General features: G+C 53.6%; 2 protein-coding genes and 1 long non-coding RNA gene across 15 annotated transcripts in view; 1 reads left to right on the top strand and 2 right to left on the bottom strand.

Moving 5' to 3' along the window:
* Positions 1-11,614, bottom strand: part of LOC309450863 (E3 ubiquitin-protein ligase TRIM7-like) — a 16,443-nt gene extending 4,829 nt beyond the window's left edge. For all 8 annotated transcript variants that reach the window (XR_014186118.1, XR_014186119.1, XR_014186120.1 and 5 more), the window contains exons 1-4: positions 11,179-11,614; positions 5,783-5,878; positions 3,706-3,936; positions 1,712-1,734 (exon numbers count right to left, since the gene is read on the bottom strand). Coding sequence is in view for 3 of the 8 variants with exons in the window: in XM_082074023.1 (XP_081930149.1) it covers positions 1,712-1,734; positions 3,706-3,936; positions 5,783-5,878; positions 11,179-11,595 (767 nt within the window). In the remaining 5 variants the exon portion in view is untranslated. The remainder of the gene's footprint in view (positions 1-1,711; positions 1,735-3,705; positions 3,937-5,782; positions 5,879-11,178) is intronic.
* Positions 11,615-19,406: 7,792 nt separating this feature from the next.
* On the top strand, positions 19,407-23,743 carry LOC309450865 (uncharacterized protein). 6 transcript variants are annotated; one of them, XM_082074038.1, is made up of 4 exons: positions 19,407-19,532; positions 20,542-22,320; positions 22,687-22,867; positions 23,470-23,743. In XM_082074038.1, the coding sequence occupies exons 1-2, from the start codon at positions 19,491-19,493 to the stop codon at positions 22,153-22,155; spliced, it is 1,656 nt and encodes a 551-aa protein (XP_081930164.1). In that variant the 5' UTR covers positions 19,407-19,490; the 3' UTR covers positions 22,156-22,320; positions 22,687-22,867; positions 23,470-23,743. The 6 variants fall into 6 exon arrangements, with proteins under 6 accessions (XP_081930164.1, XP_081930161.1, XP_081930160.1 ...); XM_082074035.1 differs by having other exon boundaries at positions 22,687-22,885; positions 23,197-23,743; XM_082074034.1 differs by having other exon boundaries at positions 22,687-22,885; positions 23,052-23,743.
* A 150-nt stretch (positions 23,744-23,893) lies between these two features.
* LOC309450867 lies at positions 23,894-27,034 on the bottom strand. Its single transcript, XR_014186123.1, has 3 exons — positions 26,830-27,034; positions 25,136-25,246; positions 23,894-24,202 (listed from the first exon to the last, which is right to left on the bottom strand). It is a non-coding gene; the product is annotated as an uncharacterized lncRNA (long non-coding RNA).
* Positions 27,035-27,259: the final 225 nt, after the last annotated feature.

Raw genomic sequence — 27,259 nt, 5'->3', positions numbered from 1 at the left:
GGGAAAAGGAGAAGGGGAAGGGGGAAAAGGAGAAGGGGAAGGGGGAAAAGGAGAAGGGGAAGGGGGAAAAGGAGAAGGGGAAGGGGGAAAAGGAGAAGGGGAAGGGGGAAAAGGAGAAGGGGAAGGGGGAAAAGGAGAAGGGGAAGGGGGAAAAGGAGAAGGGGAAGGGGGAAAAGGAGAAGGGGAAGGGGGAAAAGGAGAAGGGGAAGGGGGAAAAGGAGAAGGGGAAGGGGGAAAAGGAGAAGGGGAAGGGGGAAAAGGAGAAGGGGAAGGGGGAAAAGGAGAAGGGGAAGGGGGAAAAGGAGAAGGGGAAGGGGGAAAAGGAGAAGGGGAAGGGGAAAAGGAGAAGGGGAAGGGGAAAAGGAGAAGGGGAAGGGGGAAAAGGAGAAGGGGAAGGGGGAAAAGGAGAAGGGAAGGGGGAAAAGGAGAAGGGGAAGGGGGAAAAGGAGAAGGGGAAGGGGGAAAAGGAGAAGGGGAAGGGGGGAAAAGGAGAAGGGGAAGGGGGAAAAGGAGAAGGGGAAGGGGGAAAAGGAGAAGGGGAAGGGGGAAAAGGAGAAGGGGAAGGGGGAAAAGGAGAAGGGGAAGGGGGAAAAGGAGAAGGGAAGGGGGAAAAGGAGAAGGGGAAGGGGGAAAAGGAGAAGGGGAAGGGGGAAAAGGAGAAGGGGAAGGGGGAAAAGGAGAAGGGGAAGGGGGAAAAGGAGAAGGGGAAGGGGAAAAGGAGAAGGGGAAGGGGAAAAGGAGAAGGGAAGGGGAAAAGGAGAAGGGGAAGGGGGAAAAGGAGAAGGGGAAGGGGGGAAAGGAGAAGGGGAAGGGGGAAAAGGAGAAGGGGAAGGGGGAAAAGGAGAAGGGAAGGGGGAAAAGGAGAAGGGGAAGGGGGAAAAGGAGAAGGGGAAGGGGAAAAGGAGAAGGGGAAGGGGGAAAAGGAGAAGGGGAAGGGGGAAAAGGAGAAGGGGAAGGGGAAAAGGAGAAGGGAAGGGGAAAAGAGAGAAGGGGAAGGGGAAAAGGAGAAGGGGAAGGGGGAAAAGGAGAAGGGGAAGGGGGAAAAGGAGAAGGGGAAGGGGGAAAAAGAAGAAGGGGAAGGGGGAAAAAGAAGAAGGGGAAGGGGAAAAGAAGAAGGGGAAGGGGAAAAGAAGAAGGGGAAGGGGAAAAGAAGAAGGGGAAGGGGGGAAAATAGATAATAAATAAAATAAAATATAAATAAAAGATCCTTGTTATTTCCCCTCTAGGATTTAGGCGCCAACCTAGAAAAACGTGTTGGACGGGGTGTTGTTGTGGCGGGTTCAGCCCTCTCAGCCGCTCCTTCCGCGGCTTAAATTTCATTTTTCGAAGCTTAAATTTCATTTTTCAAAGCTTAAATTTCATTTTTCAAAGCTTAAATTTCATTTTTCAAAGCTTAAATTTCATTTTTCAAAGCTTAAATTTCATTTTTCAAAGCTTAAATTTCATTTTTCAAAGCTTAAATTTCATTTTTCAAAGCTTAAATTTCATTTTTCAAAGCTTAAATTTCATTTTTCAAAGCTTAAATTTCATTTTTCAAAGCTGAACTGGTCGCTGGTTTAGTTGTTCTCAAGAAAATCAGATGATTTGGGGTTTCTGGTCTCACCTGACCTTGAAAATACCCGGAAAATCCTTTGTGATAAAACACCGACCGTAAAATAATGCAGTTTTGGGGCGAAAAAGTGTGAAATGAGGAGAAATGTGGCGCTCGTACCTGGTTATGACGTTCACCACGTCCTAGGAAGGAAAAAGAGAGCGAGTTAAATCCCGTCTGCTCCCTGTTCCAAAATTATAGGTTGAAATACGCTAAATAACGGCAAAAATTCACTAAGATGGGAATCAGGTTTAACGCGGCCTGTGCTGATATTTAATAAATTACGTTAATTAGAAAGGCGTAAAGCCCAGAAAGTACATCGGACGTGGTTCAACGGCAACACAAAGCCGGGCTCAACGTGGTTCTAAGGCAGCGCAAAGCCGGGCTCAACACGGTTCAATGGCAACGCAAAGCCGGGCCCAACACGGTTCAATGGCAACGCAAAGCCGGGCCCAACTCCCAGGCTCAGTGTTTCCAACCTGCCCTTTAAAAGACAATAAAATCACTTATTGTTCCAGGTTCCTTTGAGCAAACGAGTTTCCACCCGTCACCAAAGCCCCGTCTGCAAATATTTACAAAGCCTAGGAGGGAGTTTAACCCTTCAGAGGCCCGGCCTACGTCGTTTAAGCCAAATATCAATTGAAATCTGCTTTTTGCTGCTTGGCCTGGGACAGAAATATTCAATTTCATGATGGGCAGCTTGGGGTTTAGTTTTCAAACCCGGCTTAAGCTGGCAAGGAGGATTTGGGTAACAGGGAGGGCTGGATGGGCTCCAGTTTGGGCCTCGGCCTTGCAATCGATCCTGGGCTCCATCTGTTCGCTCCCTCATACTTTCCAGCTTAATTAATCGCTCGTTTTGACCCGAAACAACCTCCTGCAGGCAGGAGGTGATTCAATATACAGAGCACACCGCTGGTTTAGGCCGTTGGGTTGTTAGGCCTGGCCTAGCAGAGCTCAGGGCGCTCAGACACCAGCACGCATAATCTACTCATTAAAGTTGGGCCAAAAAGGGACATTTATCCTCAAAACACCTCGAGGACACCTAGAAAACACGTCAAAAAGGGGCAAAAAAAGGGTCATAACATGGATCTTGTTTGATGGTAGACGTCCCACCTTGAGGAACTCGAGCATGGGCTGCTGGATCTTCTCCAGCTCAGGACGCTCAGACGCCATCTACTCATTAGAGATGGGCCAAAAAGGGACATTTATCCTCAAAACACCTCGAGGACACCCAGAAAACACGTTAAAAAGGGGCGAAAAAGGGTCATAACTTGATCTAAGGGCTCATTTGATGGTCAATGTCCCATCTTGAGGAACTCGAGCATGGGCTGCTGGATCTTCTCCTCCAGCTCAGGACGCTCAGACACCATCTACTCATTAAAGTTGGGCAAAAAGGGACATTTATCCTCAAAACACCTCTAGGACACCCAGAAAACACGTTAAAAAGGGGTGAAAAAGGGGTGAAAAAGGGTCATAACTTGGATCTAAGAGTTCATTTGGTAGTCAATGTCCTACCTTGAGGAACTTGAGCATGGGTTGTCGAATCTTGTTCTCCAACTCAGGGCTCTCAGATACCACCACACACCATCTACTCATTAAAGTTGGACCAAAAAGGGACATTTATCCTCAAAACACCTCGAGGACACCCAGAAAACACATTAAAAAGGGGCGAAAAAGGGTCATAACATGGATCTGGTTTGATGGTAGACGTCCCACCTTGAGGAACTCGAGCATGGGCTGTTGAACCTTGTCCTCCAACTCAGGGCTCTCAGACACCATCTACTCATTGAAGATGGGCCAAAAAGGGACATTTATCCTCAAAACACCTCGAGGACACCCAGAAAACACGTTAAAAGGGGGCGAAAAAGGGTCATAACTTGATCTAAGGGCTCGTTTGATGGTCAATGTCCCACCTTGAGGAAATCGAGCATGGGTTGTCGAATCTTGTTCTCCAACTCAGGGCTCTCAGATACCACCACACACGATCTACTCATTAAAGTTGGGCCAAAAAGGGACATTTATCCTCAAAACACCTCGAGGACACCCAGAAAACACGTTAAAAAGGGGCGAAAAAGGGTCATAACATGGATCTGGTTTGATGGTAGACGTCCCACCTTGAGGAACTCGAGCATGGGCTGCTGGATCTTGTCCTCCAGCTCCGCGATGAGCTTGTTGAGCAGCGCGATCTCCCTGGAGAGGTCGGTGATGTTGTCGTTCTGCCTGCGGCCCACGTTGCTCTCCATCTTGTCCAGCTGGGCCAGCAGGAGGCGCTCCTGCTCCTGCAGGAACTGCCGCAGCTTCTCGAACTCCAGCAGCAGCTTCTGCCGCTCGCTGGCGATGGTTCGCTGGGGCGAGAAGAGCCGGGTGTGACACAACTGCTACCGCGATTTGCACATTTCATCTGTTATATTTATATATTTATATATACATATATATATAAAATTATAGATAGATAGATAAAAGTTCCCCAAGTGTATCCTGATAGTATCTGAACTAAACCCTTTATCCAAGGGCAGAGCAGAGGGGCAGCAGAACCTCTCTGGACCAGCTGGTCTCCCATCCAAGTGCTGACCGGGGCCGACCCTGCTTAGCTTCCCACATCACATGAGATGGGGCGTTCTCAGGGGGCTGTGGCTGCATATATTATATTTATATATACATATATATATATATAAAATTTAGATAGATAGATAGATAGATAAAAGTTTCCCAGGTGTATCCTGATAGTATCTGAACTAAACCCTTTATCCAAGGGCAGAGCAGAGGGGCAGCAGAACCTCTCTGGACCAGCTGGTCTCCCATCCAAGCACTGACCGGGCCCGACCCTGCTTAGCTTCCCACATCACATGAGATGGGGCGTTCTCAGGGGCCTGTGGCTGCATATATTATATTTATATATACATATATATATATAAAATTTAGATAGATAGATAGATAGATAGATAGATAGATAGATAGATAGATAGATAGATAGATAAAAGTTCCCCAAGTGTATCCTGACAGTATCTGAACTAAACCCTTTATCCAAGGGCAGAGCAGAGGGGCAGGAGAACCTCTCTGGACCAGCTGGTCTCCCATCCAAGCGCTGACCGGGCCCGACCCTGCTTAGCTTCCCAGATCACACGAGATGGGGTATGGTCTCATCTACTATATTTATATATTTTTTATATATATATATATAAAATTATAGGTAGGTAGATAGGTAGATAAAAGTTCCCCAAGTGTATCCTGACAGTATCTGAACTAAACCCTTTATCCAAGGGCAGAGCAGAGGGGCAGCAGAACCTCTCTGGACCAGCTGGTCTCCCATCCAAGTGCTGACCGGGGCCGACCCTGCTTAGCTTCCCACATCACATGAGATGGGGCGTTCTCAGGGGGGGTGTGGTTTCATCTATTATATTTATATATACATATATATATAAAATTATAGATAGATAGATATAGATAGATAGATAAAAGTTCCCCAAGTGTATCCTGACAGTATCTGAACTAAACCCTTTATCCAAGGGCAGAGCAGAGGGGCAGCAGAACCTCTCTGGACCAGCTGGTCTCCCATCCAAGCACTGACCGGGCCCGACCCTGCTTAGCTTCCCACATCACATGAGATCTCAGGGTGCTGTGGCTGCATTTACTATATACGTATATAAATATATATATATACACGTATATTTGAGTTCCCCAAGTGTATCCTTATAGTAGCTGAACTAAGCTCTTAGTTGAAGGGCAGAGCAGAGGGGCAGCAGAACCTCTCTGACCTAATGACCACCCCCTCTAACCCACCCCAGGTCCCATTGGCTTCATGGTCTCCCATCCAAGTGCTGACCGGGCCCGACCCTGCTTAGCTTCCCACATCACATGAGATGGGGCGATCCCAGGACGCTGTGGCTGCACTTATTTTTTATATATATATATATATATATATATATGTATATTAGACATATATATATGGATCCAGGCCCCAACTGGACTCTGCCCCATTGACCACGACTCTCTGGCCTCTTCCCTTCACCCATTCAGTTCAATGAGGATGCTGGGGTAGACCATCCCACCCCAGACCTCCCTGGGGACACACGGGGACACCGACGCGGTTGAGCGGCCGCCTATCGAACAAAGCCAGGCCTACACCTATCAAACAAAGCCGGGCCTAAACCCGGCGCTTGAGCCAAAACCGACCGCAATGTGTCCACGCACCAGCAGCTCCTGCGTCTTCTTGTCGTCGTTCACCTTGAACTCCAGCAGCTCCTGCCGCTCCTTCTTCAGCACGTCCAGCCGGCTCTGGATCTTCTCCTGGGGGCGAAGGAGCCACGTGCTTTGCTTTGCTTGCTTTCCTATTGCATTTCCACCCTCTTTTCCTTGTGCATTTCCACCCTCTTTTCCTTTGCATTTGCTCCTTTTCCTTGTGCATTTCCACCCTCTTTTCCTTTGCATTTGCTCCTTTTCCTTTTGCATTTCCACCCTCTTTTCCTTTGCATTTGCTCCTTTTCCTTTTGCATTTCCACCCTCTTTTCCTTTGCATTTGCTCCTTTTCCTTTTGCATTTCCACCCTCTTTTCCTTTGCATTTGCTCCCTTTCCTTTTGCATTTCCACCCTCTTTTCCTTTGCATTTGCTCCTTTTCCTTTTGCATTTCCACCCTCTTTTCCTTTGCATTTGCTCCTTTTCCTTTTGCATTTCCACCCTCTTTTCCTTTGCATTTGCTCCTTTTCCTTTTGCATTTCCACCCTCTTTTCCTTTGCATTTGCTCCTTTTCCTTGTGCATTTCCACCCTCTTTTCCTTTGCATTTGCTCCTTTTCCTTTTGCATTTCCACCCTCTTTTCCTTTGCATTTGCTCCCTTTCCTTTTGCATTTCCACCCTCTTTTCCTTTGCATTTGCTCCCTTTCCTTTTGCATTTCCACCCTCTTTTCCTTTGCATTTGCTCCCTTTCCTTTTGCATTTCCACCCTCTTTTCCTTTGCATTTGCTCCTTTTCCTTTTGCATTTCCACCCTCTTTTCCTTTGCATTTGCTCCCTTTATTTCTTTGCATTTGCTCCTTTTCCTTTTGCATTTCCACCCTCTTTTCCTTTGCATTTGCTCCTTTTCCTTGTGCATTTCCACCCTCTTTTCCTTTGCATTTGCTCCTTTTCCTTTTGCATTTCCACCCTCTTTTCCTTTGCATTCGCTCCTTTTCCTTTTGCATTTCCACCCTCTTTTCCTTTGCATTCGCTCCCTTTCCTTTTGCATTTCCACCCTCTTTTCCTTTGCATTCGCTCCTTTTCCTTTTGCATTTCCACCCTCTTTTCCTTTGCATTTGCTCCTTTTCCTTTTGCATTTCCACCCTCTTTTCCTTTGCATTTGCTCCTTTTCCTTTTGCATTTCCACCCTCTTTTCCTTTGCATTTGCTCCTTTTCCTTTTGCATTTCCACCCTCTTTTCCTTTGCATTTGCTCCTTTTCCTTTTGCATTTCCACCCTCTTTTCCTTTTGCATTTCCACCCTCTTTTCCTTTGCATTTGCTCCTTTTCCTTTTGCATTTCCACCCTCTTTTCCTTTGCATTCGCTCCCTTTCCTTTTGCATTTCCACCCTCTTTTCCTTTGCATTCGCTCCTTTTCCTTTGGCATTTCCACCCTCTTTTCCTTTGCATTTGCTCCTTTTCCTTTGGCATTTCCACCCTCTTTTCCTTTGCATTTGCTCCTTTTCCTTTGGCATTTCCACCCTCTTTTCCTTTGCATTCGCTCCTTTTCCTTTGGCATTTCCACCCTCTTTTCCTTTGCATTCGCTCCTTTTCCTTTGGCATTTCCACCCTCTTTTCCTTTGCATTTGCTCCTTTTCCTTTTGCATTTCCACCCTCTTTTCCTTTGCATTTGCTCCTTTTCCTTTTGCATTTCCACCCTCTTTTCCTTTGCATTTGCTCCCTTTATTTCTTTGCATTTGCTCCTTTTCCTTTTGCATTTCCACCCTCTTTTCCTTTGCATTTGCTCCCTTTATTTCTTTGCATTTGCTCCTTTTCCTTTTGCATTTCCACCCTCTTTTCCTTTGCATTTGCTCCCTTTATTTCTTTGCATTTGCTCCTTTTCCTTTTGCATTTCCACCCTCTTTTCCTTTGCATTTGCTCCCTTTATTTCTTTGCATTTGCTCCTTTTCCTTTTGCATTTCCACCCTCTTTTCCTTTGCATTTGCTCCCTTTATTTCTTTGCATTTGCTCCTTTTCCTTTTGCATTTCCACCCTCTTTTCCTTTGCATTTGCTCCCTTTATTTCTTTGCATTTGCTCCTTTTCCTTTTGCATTTCCACCCTCTTTTCCTTTGCATTTGCTCCCTTTATTTCTTTGCATTTGCTCCTTTTCCTTTTGCATTTCCACCCTCTTTTCCTTTGCATTTGCTCCCTTTATTTCTTTGCATTTGCTCCTTTTCCTTTTGCATTTGCACCCTCTTTTCCTTTGCATTTGCTCCCTTTATTTCTTTGCATTTGCTCCTTTTCCTTTTGCATTTCCACCCTCTTTTCCTTTGCATTTGCTCCCTTTATTTCTTTGCATTTGCTCCTTTTCCTTTTGCATTTGCACCCTCTTTTCCTTTGCATTTGCTCCCTTTATTTCTTTGCATTTGCTCCTTTTCCTTTTGCATTTCCACCCTCTTTTCCTTTGCATTTGCTCCCTTTATTTCTTTGCACTTGCTCCCTTTCCTTTTGCATTTCCACCCCCTTTTCCTTTTTGCATTTGCTCCTCTTATGTTTCGCATTTGCTCCCTTTTCTTTCCTTTGCATTTGCTCCTTTTCCTTTTGCATTTCCACCCTCTTTTCCTTTGCATTTGCTCCCTTTATGTTTCGCATTTGCTCCCCCTTTTCCTTTTTGCATTTGCTCCCTTTCCTTTCCTTTGCATTCGCTCCTTTTCCTTTTGCATTTGCTCCCTTTTCTTTCCTTTTGCATTTCCACCCCCTTTTCCTTTGCATTTGCTCCTTTTATGTTTTTCATTTGCTCCCTTTTCTTGCATTTGCTCCCGTTTTTGTTTGCACTTGGTCCCTTTTCTTCTTGCATTTGCTCCCCCTTTTCTTTTCTTTTGCTCCTCTTATGTTTCACATTTGCTCCCTTTTCTCTCCTTTGCATTTGCTCTTTTTCCTTTTGCATTTTCACCCTCTTTTCCTTTACATTCACCCCCCCTTTTCCTTTACATTCGCTCCCCCTTTATTTTTGCATTTCCCCCTTTAATTTGTAGCATCCGCTCCCTTTCCCCTTCACGTTTTCCTGCCCATTTGCCCTTTGCAGCCGCTCAACCCTCCCCCAGCAAAGCCGGGCTCAACCCTCCCCCAGCAAAGCCGGGCTCAACCCTCCCCCAGCAAAGCCGGGCTCAACTCAGCTCAGCTCAGCTCAACCACCCACAAACCCGCGTTCCCAACCCCCAACACTGAAAGAGGAATCCGGGCTGGAAAAGGCTCAATCCTCACCAGCTACTCCTGGCCTAAAGTCCAGCCCAGCTTAAGCCCAGTTCACACTCACCTTTGGGCGCTCGCCCAGGCCTAAAATACACTCAGCTCTTCGCTCCATTGGCCTGAGCCCAAGTGCCCACAGGTGGGGATTGCAGGGCGGTGTTCAATTTAAAATTAATTAGGATTAATGACATTAATTAATTGCTATATCCAGCTGCAGACACCACCCAAAGCCTGAAATGTGGGGGTTTGTGCATTTAGAGGGGGGAGGTTTGCACATCAACCGGCTCTTTGCAGGGTGTAAAGCCGAGCTTAGCAAAGCTCAAGTGACATTAAATCAATTAGAATTAATGACATTAATTAATCACTATCCCCAGCTGCAGACATGGCCCAAAATCCTGAAATCTGGGGGTTTTGCACATTTAGACATAGACCAGTTCTTTGCAGGGTGCAAAGCCGAGCTTAGCAAAGCTCAAGTGACATTAAATCAATTAAAATTAATGACATTAATTAATCACAATCCCCAGCTGCATACATGACCCAAAATCCTGAAATCTGGGGGTTTTGCACATTTAGACCAGCTCTTTGCAAGGTGTAAAGCCAAGCTTAGCAAAGCTCAAGTGACACTAAATCAATTAGAATTAATGACATTAATTAATCACGATCCCCAGCTGCATACATGACCCAAAATCCTGAAATCTGGGGATTTTGCACATTTAGACATAGACCAGCTCTTTGCAAGGTGTAAAGCCAAGCTTAGCAAAGCTCAGTTGACATTAGGTTAATTAGAATTAACAAAATTAATTGATCACACACTATCCCCAGCTATGGACACGACCCAAAATCCTGAAATCTGGGGGTTTTGCACATTTAGACAAGACCAGCTCTTTGCAAGGTGTAAAGCCGAGCTTAACAAAGCTCAAGCAACATCACATCACTTGATCATGATCCCCAGCTGCAGACATGACCCAAAATCCTGAAATTTGGGGATTTTGCACATTTAAATGGGGGAGGTTTGCACATAGGAAGGATCAACCGGCTCTTTGCAGGGTGTAAAGCCGAGCTTAGCAAAGCTCAGGTGACATTAATTAATGAATTTAGCTAATCACACAGTATCCTCAGCTAAAGACATGACCGAAAATCCTCAAATGTGGGGGTCTTGCACATTTAGATGGGGGATCTTTCCAGGTAGGAGCCACCAACCAGCTCTTTGCAGGGTGTAAAGCCGAGCTTAGCTAAGCTCAGGTGACATTAATTAATGAAATTAGCTAATCGCACAGTATCCTCAGCTGCAGACATGACCCAAAAGCATGAAATGTGGGGATCTTTCCAGGTAGGAACCACCAACCAGCTCATTGCAGGGTGTAAGGCTGAGCTTAGCAAAGCTCAGCTGACCACTTGGGGGGGTTCAATGACCACAAATACACAATGCTGGGAGGGAGAACAAGCCGAAGGGCGGACAGACAGACGGACAAGCACCTTGTACTCCTCGGCCACCACACCTGAGATTTGGGGGTCTTGCACATCAACCAGCTCTTTGCAGGGTGTAAAGCCGAGCTTAGCAAAGCTCAGCTGACCACTTGAGGGGGTTCAATGACACAAATACACAATGCTGGGGGGGAGAACAAGCCGAAGGGCGGACAGACAGATGGACAAGCACCTTGTACTCCTCAGCCACCACACCTAAGATTTGGGGGTCTTGCACATCAACCAGCTCTTTGCAGGGCCTAAAGCTGAGCTTAGCAAAGCTCAGGTGACATTAATTAATGAAAATAGCTAATCACACAGTATCCTCAGCTACACACATGACCCAAAATCCTCAGATATGGGGGTCTTGTGCATTTAGATGGGGGAGGTTTGCAGGTAGGAGCCACCAACCAGCTCATTGCAGGGTGTAAGGCCGAGCTTAGCAAAGCTCAGCTGACCACTTGAGGGGGTTCAATGACCACAAATACACAACGCTGGGAGGGAGAACAAGCCGAAGGGTGGACAGACAGATGGACAAGCACCTTGTACTCCTCAGCCACCACACCTGAGATTTGGGGGTCTTGCACATCAACCAGCTCTTTGGAGGGCCTAAAGCCGAGCTTAGCAAAGCTCGGCCGACCACTTTTGGGGGTTCAATGACCACAAATACACAACGCTGGGAGGGAGAACAAGCCGAAGGGCGGACAGACAGACGGACAAGCACCTTGTACTCCTCGGCCGCCTCGTCCACGGGCACCACGGCGTGCGGGCGGTGGTCGCGGGACCGGTCGCACACCACGCAGATGCTCCGCCGGTCGTCCTTACAGAACAGCTTGAGCGCCTCGCGGTGTTTGGGGCACAACCCCTCGTCCTCCGCCCCTTTGGCCCCTCGGAGGGCGAACTGCCCGATAATCTCGGCCATATTGGCCAACTGCCGGTTGGGCCTAAAGCTCCGCTCTTGGAAAACCTCCCGGCATTGCGGACACGGGAAATCGGCCTCCAGGTCCTTCCAGCTCTTGACGATGCAGGCGCGGCAGAAGTTGTGGCCGCACTCGATGGACACGGGGTCTTTGAAGAACTCGAGGCACACGGAGCAAGTGGCTTCGTCCTGGAGGTTCCCCGGTAAGAAGACGGCGGCCATGGGCTCCGCGTTGCTCAACGGCCGCGGGACAGGAATGTTTGGCAACCAGCCCCGCGTGGGCGTTGCTGTTCCTGGAACCGAGGGCGCTCCGGCCGGCTCCGGTTTCCTCGCGCTGCCAACGGGGGGAGGAGGGGGGGGAATCAAGGACAAATGGCTCCTGGCCCTTTGCTACCAGGCTCGATCATCTCACAACCCTTTGCTCCCAACCTATATCTACATCTCCCAACCCTTTGCTCCCAACCTATATCTCCTGACCCTTTGCTCTCAATCATCTCACAACCCTTTGCTCCCAATCATCTCACAACCCTTTGCTCCCAATCATCTCACAACCCTTTGCTCCCAATCTCAATCTCAATCTAATCTCACGATCCTTTGCTCCCAATCTCAATCATCTCCCGGCCCTCTGCTCCCAATCTCAATCAACTCCCGGCTCTTTGCTCCCAAGCTCAATCATCTCCCGACCCTTTGCTCCTAATCTCAATCTAATCTCATGACTCTTTGCTCCCAATCTATATCTCAATCTAATCTCACGACTCTTTAATCTCAGTCTATATCTCCCGGCCCTTTGCTCCCAATCTCAATCATCTCCTGACCCTTCGTTCCCAATCTCAATCATGTCTCGACCCTTTGCTCTCAGTCTCAATCTCTATCTAATCTCACAACTCTTTGCTCCCAAGCTCAATCATCTCCCGGCCCTTTGCTCCCAATCTCAATCTAATCTCACAACTCTTTGCTCCCAGTCTCAATCTCAATCTAATCTCTCGACCCTTTCCTCCCAATCTCAATCATCTCCAGACCCTTTGCTCCCAGTCTCAATCATCTCCCGACCCTTTGCTCCCAACCTATATCTCAATCTATATCTCCCAGCCCTTTGCTCCCAATCTCAATCTAATCTCCCGACCCTCTGCTCCCAATCTCAAGCTATATCTCAATCTAATCTCATGACTCTTTGCTCCCAACCTCAATCTCTATCTCCCAGCCCTTTGCTCCCAAGCTCAATCATCTCCCAACCCTTTGCTCCAAATCTCAATCTATATCTCCTGACCCTTTGCTCCCAAGCTCAATCTCAATCTAATCTCACGACTCTCTGCTCCCAATCTCAATCTCCATCTCCCAGCCCTTTGCTCCCAATCTCAATCTCCATCTCCCGACCCTTTGCTCCCAATCTCAATCTATATCTCAATCTAATCTCACAACCCTTTGCTCCCAATCTCAATCTAATCTCATGACTCTTTGCTCCCAATCTCAATCTATATCTCCCGGCCCTTTGCTCCCAATCTCAATCTATATCTCACTCTAATCTCACAACCCTTTGCTCCCAATCTCAATCTATATCTCAATCTAATCTCACAACCCTTTGCTCCCAATCTCAATCTATATCTCAATCTAATCTCACAACCCTTTGCTCCCAATCTCAATCTATATCTCAATCTAATCTCAGGACTCTTTGCTCCCAATCTCAATCTATATCTCAATCTAATCTCAGGACTCTTTGCTCCCAATCTCAATCTATATCTCAATCTAATCTCACGACTCTTTGCTCCCAATCTCAATCTATATCTCACTCTAATCTCACAACCCTTTGCTCCCAATCTCAATCTATATCTCAATCTAATCTCACGACTCTTTGCTCCCAATCTCAATCTATATCTCAATCTAATCTCACGACCCTTTGCTCCCAATCTCAATCTATATCTCAATCTAATCTCACGACCCTTTGCTCCCAATCTCAATCTATATCTCAATCTATATCTCCCGGCCCTTTGCTCCCAATCTCAATCTATATCTCAATCTAATCTCACAACCCTTTGCTCCCAATCTCAATCTATATCTCAATCTAATCTCACAACCCTTTGCTCCCAATCTCAATCTATATCTCAATCTAATCTCATGACTCTTTGCTCCCAATCTCAATCTATATCTCAATCTAATCTCATGACTCTTTGCTCCCAATCTCAATCTATATCTCAATCTAATCTCAGGACTCTTTGCTCCCAATCTCAATCTATATCTCAATCTAATCTCAGGACTCTTTGCTCCCAATCTCAATCTATATCTCAATCTAATCTCACGACTCTTTGCTCCCAATCTCAATCTCTATCTCCCGGCCCTTTGCTCCCAGTCTCAATCTATATCATAATATCATTAATGTTCACTATAATTAATATTTAATATGGCAGTTAATATCATTAATATTGACTATCACTAATATTCAATGTAATATTTAATATAGTTGATACTTAACATAATGTTAATATTGACTATATTTACTATATTCATTTTTACTATATTTACTATAATCAACATTTAATATGGTGGTTAATATCATTAATATTTACTATAATAAATATTTAATATGGTGGTTAATATCATTAATATTGACTATAATCAATATTCAAGCTAATATTTAATATAGTTGATACTTAATGTAATATTTAGTGTAGTTGATACTTAATGTAATGTTAATATAAGTAATATTGACTATCATTAATATTTAATACAGTAGTTAACATAAGTAATATTTACTCATTAATATTCAAGGTAATAGTTAATATAATTGATACTTAATGTAATATTTAGTATAGTTGATACTTAACATAATATTTAGTATAATACTTAATACTTAATACTTAAACGTTAATATTTAACGAAATTACTATTCCATATAATATTTAGTATAATTGATATTTAACACCATTAACATTTAGTATAATATTTAATACAATTAATATTTAACCAAATCGCTATTTAATATCATATTTAATGTCATTGATACAGAACACAGTTGATATTTAAGGTGGGTTTGTCCCCCCTCTCCCATCCAAACCCATAAAAACGAGCGACGCTCTCGTTACCTACGGGGCGGGGGGGGTCAAATTACCACCTAATTAAGCCAAATGTGGAGCCTGATTAATCTCCTCCTAACGAGCACTTGAGAACAGGTCAACCCATCCTACCCATCAACGCTGTTTAATCAACCCCTGGCTTGGGACCTTTAATTAACGGGCAACCGAAGCCAAAAGGGATGAACCCCAGGTTAATTAAATCAGCTAAATTAGCCAAATTAGTAAAACTACTCATTTCTATGAGCGAGCAGAGATGCCAAAATAGTGAAGAGCCCCATAAACGCAACGAATGGGGGGAAAACCAGATTTGGGGAATAAAAGGCCCAACCAGACAAGCGCCCCCTGTTGATCCCCCCCCGTACCTGTAGGAGATTGAAATCCTCCCGATTCGCCCCAAATGTTGCGTGGGGGGCAGGTGGGGACCCAAGCGGGCGAGCGGGGGGTCCCAACGGGACCGGGGGAGCCGTCCCAACGCGTTGTGATGAAGGAACCGGGACCTGGACGCCTCTGACATCTCGGTGGTTTCTCCAGCTCCTGTTCCTTCCCCGGCCCCCTCACTCACCCCATTTGGGTCCCCTTGTCACCCTCCCCACCCCGGATCACTTACGGTTCCTCGCCCCCCCCGCCATGGGCATCTTCTTCTTCCCTCCTCCTCCTCGCCCGCTCGGTGCCAAAGAGCTTTGGGATCATGTTCCCAACACCTCCCTCCACCTGTTCCCAAATCCAGACACTGTCCCCAAAGCCAGACACTGTCCCCAAGGTCCCCGCAATGGTTTAACTCTCCCCAGTGCCCCGTCCCTCCTTTGGGTTCTATGTCATTTGATCTGGGAAGCTAAGCAGGGTCGGGCCCGGTCAGCACTTGGATGGGAGACCTTACATATATACGCAGTCATAGCACCCTGGGAATGCCTGATCTGGGAAGCTAAGCAGGGTCGGGCCCGGTCAGCACTTGGATGGGAGACCTTATATATATATATACACAGTCATAGCACCCTGAGAATGCCTGATGTGGGAAGCTAAGCAGGGTCGGGCCCGCTCAGCCCTTGGATGGGAGACCTTACATATATACACAGCCATAGCACCTTGGGAATGCCTGATGTGGGAAGCTAAGCAGGGTCGGGCCCGGTCAGCACTTGGATGGGAGACCTTACATATATACGCAGTCATAGCACTCTGGGAATGCCTGATCTGGGAAGCTAAGCAGGGTCGGGCCCGGTCAGCACTTGGATGGGAGACCTCATATATATATATATATATACACACAGTCATAGCACCCTGGGAATGCCTGATGTGGGAAGCTAAGCAGGGTCGGGCCCGGTCAGCACTTGGATGGGAGACCTCATATATATATATACACACAGTCATAGCACCCTGGGAATGCCTGATCTGGGAAGCTAAGCAGGGTCGGGCCCGGTCAGCACTTGGATGGGAGACCTTACGTATATACACAGTCATAGCACCCTGGGAATGCCTGATGTGGGAAGCTAAGCAGGGTCGGGCCCGGTCAGTGCTTGGATGGGAGACCAGCTGGTCCAGAGAGTTTCTCCTGCCCCTCTGCTCTGCTTTTGAATAAAGGGTTTAGTTCAGATACTGTCAGGGTGCACTTGGGGAACTTTTATATATCTATCTATCCATAATTATATATATATATATATAAAAATATAATATATGAAACCACACCCCCCTGAGAACGCCCCATCTCATGTGATGTGGGAAGCTAAGCAGGGTCGGCCCCGGTCAGCACTTGGATGGGAGACCAGCTGGGAAGATGCTGGAGGGAGTGAAAACCCCCCAAAACCACAGCCAAAAATCCCTCTGTACAGATATTTCCGGTGTCCCTTTTGCCGTAAAACTAGAGAAAATCAAACTGCATTATTCAACCTTAAAACGCTGAAATCAGACAATTCCGCCTTTCTGCTCTATTAATTTTAATTGCCGTGTCTCCCAGGTAAATAATTATGAGCAAAAAACACCCACATTTATTATTTTAAGACGCTTTAGACGCAGCGGAGAAACAGGCAAATAAAGGGAAAAACAAAGAACTTAAGCGCCCAACGTGGGGCTCGAACCCACGACCCTGAGATTAAGAGTCTCATGCTCTACCGACTGAGCTAGCCGGGCTGTTAAAAACCCCACTTTCTGCTTTGTTTTCCATTCTGATTTAGCAAAATGCCCAATTTTGGGTATAAAAGTTGAGATAAGTGGAAGGTTTGAGAAGATGGTGCAAAAACACAGAGTGAAAACATCAAAAAGGCAAAAAAACACCCAAAAAAGGGGTTTCTTACCCGATTCCGCGGCCCCGAAGTCGGAGCGTCCGCACGTCTCTTTATCCCTTTGTCTCTGGGTTGATCCAGGAGCTGAATGACCTTGGATTGATTGTTTGGTGGGACGTTGTTGGGTTGGATGTTGGGTTGGATGTTGTTGGGTTGGCCATTGGGATGGATGTTGTTGGGTTGGACGTTGGGATGGATGTTGTTGGGTTGGACGTTGGGATGGATGTTGTTGGGTTGGATGTTGGGTTGGATGTTGTTGGGTTGGCCATTGGGTTGGATGTTGTTGGGTTGGACGTTGGGTTGGATGTTGTTGGGTTGGCCGTTGGGTTGGATGTTGTTGGGTTGGCCGTTGGGTTGGATGTTGTTGGGTTGGATGTTGTTGGGTTGGACGTTGGGTTGGATGTTGTTGGGTTGGACGTTGGGTTGGATGTTGTTGGGTTGGACGTTGGGTTGGCCATTGGTTGGACGTTGTTTGGTGGGATTATGTTGGGTTGGCCATTGTTGGGTTGGACGTTGGGTTGGCCATTGGGATGGATGTTGTTGGGTTGGCCGTTGGGATGGATGTTGTTGGGTTGGCCATTGGGATGGACGTTGTTGAGTTGGATGTTGGGTTGGACGTTGTTGGGTTGGACGTTGGGAGGGAACTGGGGACACCGGGAAGGGACACTGGGACACTGGGGACACTGAGAGGGGACTGGGAACAACTGGGGACAACTGGGGACACTGGGATGGAACTGGGGACACCGGGAGGGGACACTGGGCACAACTGGGGATACTGGGATGGAACTGGGGACACCAGGAGGGGACACTGGGACACTGGGGACACTGGGAGGGGACTGGGGACACTGGAATGGAACTGGGGACACTGGGGACATTGGGATGGAACTGGGGACACTGGGAGGGGGCAACTGGGGACACTGGAGACAACTGAGGACACTGGGGACAACTGGGGATACTGGGAGGGAACTGGGGACACCAGGAGGGGACACTGGGACACTGGGGACACTGGGAGGGGAGTGAGGACACTGGGGACAACTGGGGACAACTGGGGACAGTGGGATGGAACTGGGGATACTGGGAGGGAACTGGGGACACCAGGAGGGGACACGGGGACACCAGGAGGGGACACTGGGACACTGGGGACACTGGGAGGGAAGTGAGGACACTGGGGACAACTGGGGACAGTGGGATGGAACTGGGGACACTGGGAGGGGACTGGGGACACTGGAATGGAACTGGGGACAACTGGGGACACTGGGATAGAACTGGAGACACTGGGACATTGGAGACACTGGGGACACTGGGAGGGGACACTGGGGACAACTGGGGACACTGGGATGGTAACTGGGGACACCAGGAGGGGACACAGAGGACACTGAGAGGGGAGGGACTTGGGACACCCCGATGTCACTTGACCCCTGTGGGGACACCGGGAGGGTCTTGGGGACACCCTGATGTCCGTTGTCCCTTCTGGGGACACCCTGATGTCACTTGTCCCCTCTGGGGACACTGGGAGCGACCTGGGGCCACAGGGCCCTGTTGGGGACATCAGAGGACACTGGGGTCTGTGGGACCATGTTGGGGACACTGTGTGACACCGGAGGGGGACACGGGACCCCGCTGGGGACATTGGCGGACACTGGAGGCCGTGGGGCCCTATTGGGGACATCAGGGGACACTGGATGCCACAGGGCCCTGTTGGGGACATTGGGGGACACTGAGGCCTGTGGGACCCCCTTGGGGACACTAAAGGGGACACTGTGTGACATGGGGGGGACACGGGACCCCATTGGGGACATCAGGGGGGACACTGGAGGCTGTGGGTCCCTATTGGGGACATTGGGGGACACTGGAGGCCGTGGGGGCCCATTGGGGACACTGGGGGACACTGAGACCTGTGGGACCCCCTTGGGGACACTAAAGGGGACACTGTGTGACACGGGGGGGACACGGGACCCCATTGGGGACATTGGGGGGACACTGGAGGCCGTGGGGCCCTATTGGGGACATTGGGGGACACTGAGACCTGTGGGACCCCCTTGGGGACACTAAAGGGGACACTGTGTGACACGGGGGGGACACGGGACCCCATTGGGGACATTGGGGGGACACTGGAGGCCGTGGGGCCCTATTGGGGACATTGGGGGACACTGAGGCCTGTGGGACCCCCTTGGGGACACTAAAGGGGACACTGTGTGACACGGGGGGGACACGGGACCCCATTGGGGACATCAGGGGGGACACTGGAGGCCGTGGGGGCCCATTGGGGACATTGGGGGACACTGAGGCCTGTGGGACCCCCTTGGGGACACTAAAGGGGACACTGTGTGACACGGGGGGGACACGGGACCCCATTGGGGACATCAGGGGACACTGGAGGCTGTGGGGGCCCGTTGGGGACATTGGGGGACACTGAGGCCTGTGGGACCCCCTTGGGGACACTAAAGGGGACACTGTGTGACATGGGGGGGACACGGGACCCCATTGGGGACATCAGGGGGGACACTGGAGGCCGTGGGGGCCCGTTGGGGACACTGGGGCCTGTTGGGGACACTGAGGCCTGTGGGACCCCCTTGGGGACACTGAAGGGGACACTGTGTGACACAGGGGGGACACGGGGCCCCGTTTTGGGGGGGACAAGGGGGACACGTCACCAGGGGCGGGTGACGGCCCGGCCCAGCCCCTCCCCCGCCCGGCCCGAGCGCGGCCGCGGCCACCGACGCCACCGGACACCGTGGGGACACCCGGGGACACCGTGGGGACACCGGGGGACACCATGGGGACACCGGGGGACACCGGGGTCCTTGTCACCCCCGAGGTGGGACAAGGGGAGGGGACGGGGGGGGCAGGGGGTGACAATGGGACGGGGATGGGGGTGACAAGAGGGGACGGGGGGTGACAAGGGGATGGGCGGGACAATGTGATGGGGACGGGGTGGCAGGAGGGGACAGGGGGACATGGGGACAAATGGGGGTGGCAGAGGGGACAGGGGGGACAACGTGATGGGGATGGGGTGGCAGGAGGGGACAGGGGGACATGGGGACAGAATGGGGGTGACAGAGGGGACAGGGGGGTGGCAGAGGGGACGGGGGGACAATGTGATGGGGACGAGGGTGGCAGGAGGGGACAGGGGGACATGGGGACAAAGGGACAGGGGTGACAATGACAGGAGGACGGGGGTGACAGGGGGTGACAAGGGGATGGGGGGACATGGGGATGAATGGGGGTGGCAGAGGGGACAGGGGGGACAATGTGATGGGGACGGGGGTGGCAGGAGGGGACATGGGGACAAAGGGACAGAGGGTGGCAAGGACAGGAGGACGGGGGTGACAATGGGACAGGGGGACATGGGGACAGAATGGGGGTGGCAGAGGGGACGGGGGGGACAATGTGATGGGGACGGGGGTGGCAGAGGGGACAGGGGGACAAAGGGACAGGGGGGACCGGGGAGGGGTTAATGGGGGGTGACAAAGGGGCGGGGGGACATGGGGACAAATGGGTGTGACAAGGGGACAGGAGGGGACAATGTGATGGGGACGGGGGTGGCAGGAGGGGACAGGGGGACATGGGGACAAAATGGGGGTGGCAGAGGGGACAAGGGGGTGACAGGAGGGGACAGGGGGACAAAGGGACAGGGGGTGACAAGGACAGGAGGATGGGGGTGCCAAGGGGACAGGGGGACATGGGGACAAATGGGGGTGCCAAGGGGCCAAGTGCCCCGGGGGTGGCATCTGGGGACAAGGAAGGGGACACGAGGGAGGGGCCAAGGGCCACGGGGGTCGCAGGGTGACACGGGGCCACCCGGAGGTGACAGTGCCCGTCCCCAGGTGTCCCCGGCGCTGCTGGAGCCGCTGGTGGCCGCGGTGGCCGCGCTGGGCGAGTTCGGGGCCATCGCGGGGGACGTCCCGGTGGCTGTGGCCCCGGGGTCCCTGCGCGCGGGGCTGGTGGCCCTGGTGGCCACCATAGCGCAGGCCATGGGCCACCAACCCCGCGGGGCCACCGGCCTCCTCCGCACCCTCGGGGCCACCAAAGGGGACACCGGGGCCACCGCAGTCACCCATGGAGCCACCGAGGACACTGGGGCCACCGCTGTCACCGCTGGGGCTGTTGGGGCCACCGTAGGGGCCACCGGGGCCACTGAGGCCACCACGGTCACCACAGGAGCCATCGGGGCCTCTGGGGCCGCCACTGGCAGCCATGGGGCCACTGAGGCCATTGGGGCCACCGCAGGGGCCACTGAGGCCACCAGAGTCACCATAGGGGTTGCTGGGGCCATTGGGGCCACCACAGGGGCCACCACTGTCACTCATGGGGCCACTGGGGCCACCACTGTCACCCATAAGGCCACCACAGTCACCACAGGGGCTGTTGTGGCCACCATGGGAGACACTGGGGCCACCGGTGTCACTCATGGGGCCACTGGAGCCACTGCAGGGGCCACCACTGTCACCCATGGGGCCATTGGAGCTATGGGTGCAACCCCAGGGGCCACCGAGGACACTGCGGCCACCACAGCCACCCCAGGGGCCACCAAGGCCACCGTGGCCACCACAGCCACCCCAGGGGCCACCAAGGCCACTGTGGCCACCACAGTGACCCCAGGGGCCACCAAGGCCACCGTGGCCACCACAGCCACCCCAGGGGCCACCAAGGCCACTGTGGCCACCACAGCCCCCCCCGTGGCCACCGCTGGGCCCCCACCAGGGGACCCCGGCGTCCCCACAGCTGCCACCTACGCCGCGGTGGCCACCGTGGCCCGGCGGTGGCGGGAAGCGGCGAGCGCGGCCGCGGCCACCTGGGCCAGCGCGGCGGGTGCCGCCGAGCGCCTGCGCGACGCCGTGGCCACCGCTGCGGCCACCGCCGTCCCCAACGATGTCCCCGAGGGCCACCTGGGCGCCGCGCTGGCCCGCGAGCGGGCGGCGCTTCACGGGCTCCTGGCGGCCACCCGGGCGCTCCCGGTGGCCACCGAGGTGGCCGCGGTGGCCTCGGAGGTGACGTCGCACGGGGAGCGGGTGGCCCGGGCCGGCGCGGGGCTGCGGGCGGCCAGCGAGGCCACCGAGGCGGCGGCGGTGGCCGCGGTGGCCGCGGGGGTGGCCCGGGAGAGGGGACACTGCGCCGCGGCGGCCGCGGGGCCGCTGGGCCGCTTGGTGGCCGCTTGCCACGGGGCCACCGCTTTCTATTGTCACCTGCGGCGCCTCCTGGAGGCCGTGGAGGCCGCGGTGGCTTCCGGTGGCCCCGTGGACGAGCTGGTGGCCGCGGCGACGGCGGCCGAGACGCTGTGGGACGCCAGCGGGCGCCTGGTCAAGTGTCACCTCTTGGGGACGCTGCGGGTGGCCCGGGGGCTGCTGGTGAGCGGGGGTGGCCGCGGTGGCACCGAGGTGGAGCGGGGGTGTCACCAGGCCAGGGCCGCCATCCCCGCGCTGCTGCGGGGGCGGCAATAGGGGGCGCTGCTGGGGACAACGGGAGCAGGGGGGACAGGTGGCGTCATTGGGGACCAATGGGCTCGTTGGGGACAAGTGGTTCCATGGGGACAAGGGGTGTCGTGGGGACAATTCTATGGTTGGGGACAACAGCATCACTGGGGACAAGTGGTTCCATGGGGACAAGTGGTGGCGTGGGGACGATTCTATGAGTGGGGACAACGGCATCATTGGGGACAAGTGGTGTCATTGGGGACAAGTGGTGACGTGGGGACGATTCTATGAGTGGGGACAACGGCATTATTGGGGACAAGTGGCCTCACTGGGGACAATTCTATGGTTGGGGACAATGGCATCATTGGGGACAAGTGGCGTCAATGGGGACCAATGGCCTCATTGGGGACAAGTGGTTCCATGGGGACAAGGGGCGTCGTGGGGACAATTCTATGATTGGGGACAAGGGGTGTCATTGGGGACAAGTGGTGTCGTGGGGACAATTCTATGAGTGGGGACAACGGCATCATTGGGGACAAGTGGTTCCATGGGGACAAGGGGTGTCGTGGGGACAATTCTATGATTGGGGACAATGGCATCACTGGGGACAAGTGGTTCCATGGGGACAAGTGGCGTCATTGGGGACCAATGGCCTCGTTGGGGACAAGTGGTTCCATGGGGACAAGTGGTGTCGTGGGGACAATCCCATGATTGGGGACAACAGCATCGTTGGGGACAAGTGGTTCCATGGGGACAAGTGGCATCAATGGGGACCAATGGCCTCGCTGGGGACAAGTGGTTCCATGGGGACAAGGGGTGTCGTGGGGACAATTCTATGATTGGGGACAACGGCATCATTGGGGACAAGTGGCCTCACTGGGGACAATTCTATGATTGGGGACAACGGCATCATTGGGGACAAGGGGTGTCATGGGGACAATTCCATGATTGGGGACAACGGCATTGTTGGGGACAAATGGTGTCATTGGGACAAGTGGCGTCATGGGGACAATTCTATGACTGGGGACAATGGCATCATTGGGGACAAGTGGTGTCATTGGGGACAAGGGGTGTCGTGGGGACAATTCTATGACTGGGGACAATGGCCTCATTGGGGACAAGTGGAGTCATTGGGGACCAATGGCCTCGTTGGGGACAAGTGGCCTCACTGGGACAAGTGGTGTCATTGGGGACAATTCCATGATTGAGGACAACGGCCTCGTTGGGGACACGTGGCATCATTGGGGACCAATGGCTTCATGGGGACAATGGCTTCATGGGGACAATTCCATAAATGGGGACAACGGCATCGTTGGGGACAAGTGGCATCAGGGGGACAAGTGGCATCAATGGGGACAACGGCTTCATGGGGACAATTCCATGATCGGGGACAACGGCATCGTTGGGGACAAGTGGCACCATGGGGACAAGTGGCGTCATTGGGGACCAATGGCTTCATGGGGACAACGGCTTCATGGGGACAATTCCATGAATGGGGACAACGGCCTCGTTGGGGACAAGTGGCCTCATTGGGACAAGTGGCATCATGGGGCCAATGGGAAGCCCCATGGATTTCCACCCCAAAATCCCATTTCCACCAAAAAACCCCAAATTCCCAACCCTCAAATCCCCCAAAAAACCCTCAGATCCCCCCCAAAATCCAAATCCCGCCACCCCCCCAAATAAAAACCACCAAAACCACCCAAATCTCCCCAAAACCACCCGGAATTGGCTCATTTTTCAAAGGCTCAAACGCAGCGTTTACTGGAAGGGGCGTGGCCTGTGGAGGGGGCGTGGCCGTGAGCGGGAAGAGGCGGGGCCACCCACCGGCCCCGCCCAGAGGGTGGGGTTTGAGAGGGGGCGGAGCTCCGGGCTCCAGCCGCGGTCAGGGAGGCGGGGTTGGGGGCGGGGTTTGGCCGGGGGCCGTGGCCGGCAGCCGGAAGGGGAGGAGCTCCAGGCTCTGACGCAGCACGCCCGTCAGCAGCAGCTCGGCCGAGTTCAGGGGCAGGTCCAGCGCCTGGGCCCGCCCCCAGCGCGCGGCGTCCGCGGGACACGTGACCACCAGGAGGCGGGGCTGCGGGCGGGGCCGGTCAGAGGGGCGGGGCCAGGGGAAGAGAGGGGGGCCGGGGGAAAGGGGGCGGGGCCAGGGAGGGGACATAGGGAGAAGGCAGAGGGGGCGGGGCCAGGTGAAAATGGGGCGGGGCCAGGGAGAGGAGGGCGGGGCCAGGGAGAGGAGGGCGGGGCCAGGGAGAGGAGGGCGGGGCCAGGCGAAGGGGATGACAATCAGGGGACAATGAAGGGAGGGGACACTCTGGCCTCCCCCTCCCATAGGGACCCGCCCTTGGTGGCTTTGGGTCCCCAACATCCCCCCATGGTCCCCAATGTCCCCCCCATTGTCCCCTACGTCCCCCCAGTGTCCCCAATGTCCCCCACATTGTCCCCAACACCCCCCCCAGTGTCCCCAATGTCCCCCCCAGTGTCCCCAATGTCCCCCCCATTGTCCCCAACATCCCCCCAGTGTCCCCAATGTCCCCCCCATTGTCCCCAACACCCCCCACAGTGTCCCCAATGTCCCCCACATTGTCCCCAACACCCCCCACAGTGTCCCCAACGTCCCCCCATGGTCCCCAATGTCCCCCCCATTGTCCCCAACATCCCCCCAGTGTCCCCAATGTCCCCCCCATTGTCCCCAACATCCCCCCAGTGTCCCCAATGTCCCCCACATTGTCCCCAACACCCCCCACAGTGTCCCCAATGTCCCCCCCATTGTCCCCAACACCCCCCCAGTGTCCCCAACATCCCCCCAGTGTCCCCAACGTCCCCCGCATTGTCTCCAACACCCCCCCCAGTGTCCCCAATGTCCCCCCAATGTCCCTGCATTGTCCCCAACATCCCCCCCGTTTCCCTCCCTACATTGTCACAAATGTCCCCCTCCCCGTGTCTCCAACATCCCCCCCATGTCCCCATTGCGCCCCCAGTGTCCCCAATGTCCCCGTTGTCCCCTCACCCGGAATGTTCGGGGCAGGCGGGGCAGGAAGGTGCCCCCGGCGCAGGTGACAATGTCCCTCATTTCCTCGGGGGGGGGACGGACCCCGGGGGTGACGTGGATCTCGTAGCCCTGGGGACAGCGACGGGGGGGGGGGGGGGGTGACACAAGGGGGACACTTGGGGAGAGCTGGGGACACTCAGGGACAGTGGGGGACACTGGGGGACAGCTGGAGACATTGGAGACCCTTGGGGATGTTGGAGACCCTTGGGGATATTGGGGACAGCTGGGAACCCTTGGGGACATTGGGGACCCTTGGGGACATTGGAGACCCCTGGGGACACTTGGGAACCCTTGGGGACATTGGGGACAGCTGGGGACATTGGAGACCCTTGGGGATGTTGGAGACCCTTGGGGATATTGGGGACAGTTGGGAACCCTTAGGGACATTGGAGACCCTTGGGGACATTGGAGACCCCTGGGGACACTTGGGAACCCTTGGGGACATTGGGGACCCTTGGGAACCCCTGGGGACATTGGGGACCCTTGGGAACCCTTGGGAACCCTTGGGGACACTGGGGACCCTTGGGGCCACTCGGGGACAGTTGGGGACCACTAAGAACCCTTGGGGACATTGGGGACAGTTGGGAACCCTTAGGGACATTGGACACCCTTGGGGACACTGGAGACCCCTGGGGACAGTTGGGAACCCTTGGGGACATTGGGGACCCTTGGGAACCCCTGGGGACATTGGGGACCCTTGGGGCCACTCGGGGACAGTTGGGGACCACTGAGAACCCTTGGGGACATTGGGGACAGTTGGGAACCCTTAGGGACATTGGACACCCTTGGGGGACATTGGAGACCCCTGGGGACAGTTGGGAACCCTTGGGGACCCTTGGGAACCCCTGGGGACATTGGGGACTTCTGGGGACATTGGGGACCCTTGTGAACCCTTGGGGACATTGGGGACCCCTGGGGACAGTGGGGACCCTTGGGAACCCCTGGGGACATTGGGGACCCTTGGGGACACTCGGGGCCATTGGGGACCCTTGGGAACCCTTGGGGACACTGGGGACCCTTGGGGACACTCGGCGCCATTGGGGACCATTGGGAGCCCTTGGGAACCCCTGGGGACATGGGGGACCCCTGGGGCCACTCGGGGCCATTGGGGACCATTGGGAACCCTTGGGAACCCCTGGGGACATTGGGGACCCCTGGGGCCACTCGGGGCCATTGGGGACCATTGGGAACCCCTGGGGACATGGGGGACCCTTGGGGACACTCGGCGCCATTGGGGACCATTGGGAACCCTTGGGAACCCCTGGGGACATGGGGGACCCCTGGGGCCACTCGGGGCCATTGGGGACCCTTGGGAACCCTTGGGGACACTGGGAACCATTGGGAACCCTTGGGGACACTGGGAACCCTTGGGGACATTGGAGACCCCTGGGGCCACTCGGGGCCATTGGGGACCCTTGGGAACCCTTGGGAACCCTTGGGGACCCCTGGGGACACTGGGGAGCCTTGGGAACCCCTGGGGACATTGGGGACCCTTGGGGCCACTCAGGGACAGTTGGGGACCACTGAGAACCCTTGGGGACATTGGGGACAGTTGGGAACCCCTGGGGCCACTGGGGACCCCTGGGGCCACTCGGGGCCATTGGGGACCATTGGGGACCCTTGGGGACAGTGGGGACAGCGGTGGCACTGACCTGCAGCAGGGGGCGCTGTCGCGCCTTCCGCAGGGACAGTGACAATCGGAACCCGAATTGTCCCTCGCGCTCGGGGTCCCTGACCAGGAAGGGACCCGGGGACAGGACCCGCCCGGCGGCCGCGCTCTGGGGACACGTTGGGGACACGTTGGGGACACGTTGGGGACACCGCGCTCACCCCCGGCCCCAAGGAGCCACCCCGGCCCCAACATCCCCCCTCTTTGTTCCCAAACACCCCCCTGTCCCCAAAGCCACCTCCCCTGTCCCCAAGGCCACCATGTCCCCCAAATCCCCTTTTCTGTCCCCAAACCCCCGTCTCCTTGTCCCCAAGGTCCCCGAGAGCCACCGTGTCCCCCAACACCCCCCTGTCCCCAAGGCCACAATGTCCCCAAAATCCCCTTTTGTGTCCCCAGAACCCCCTCGCCTTGTC

Source organism: Streptopelia decaocto, assembly GCF_964273445.1.
Source record: "Streptopelia decaocto genome assembly, chromosome: 31".
Taxonomy (NCBI): domain Eukaryota; kingdom Metazoa; phylum Chordata; class Aves; order Columbiformes; family Columbidae; genus Streptopelia; species Streptopelia decaocto.
Note: the sequence above shows the minus strand (reverse complement) of the source record. Positions and strands in the feature narration are given on the sequence as shown.

Excerpts from the sequence above, each read along its gene's own strand:
- LOC309450865 (XM_082074038.1), top strand. The coding sequence starts at position 19,491 with ATGGGGACACCGGGGGACACCGGGGTCCTTGTCACCCCCGAG. Across the intron at positions 19,533-20,541 it reads GGGTCCTTGTCACCCCCGAG|GTGTCCCCGGCGCTGCTGGA; the intron begins GTGGGACAAGGG and ends GCCCGTCCCCAG.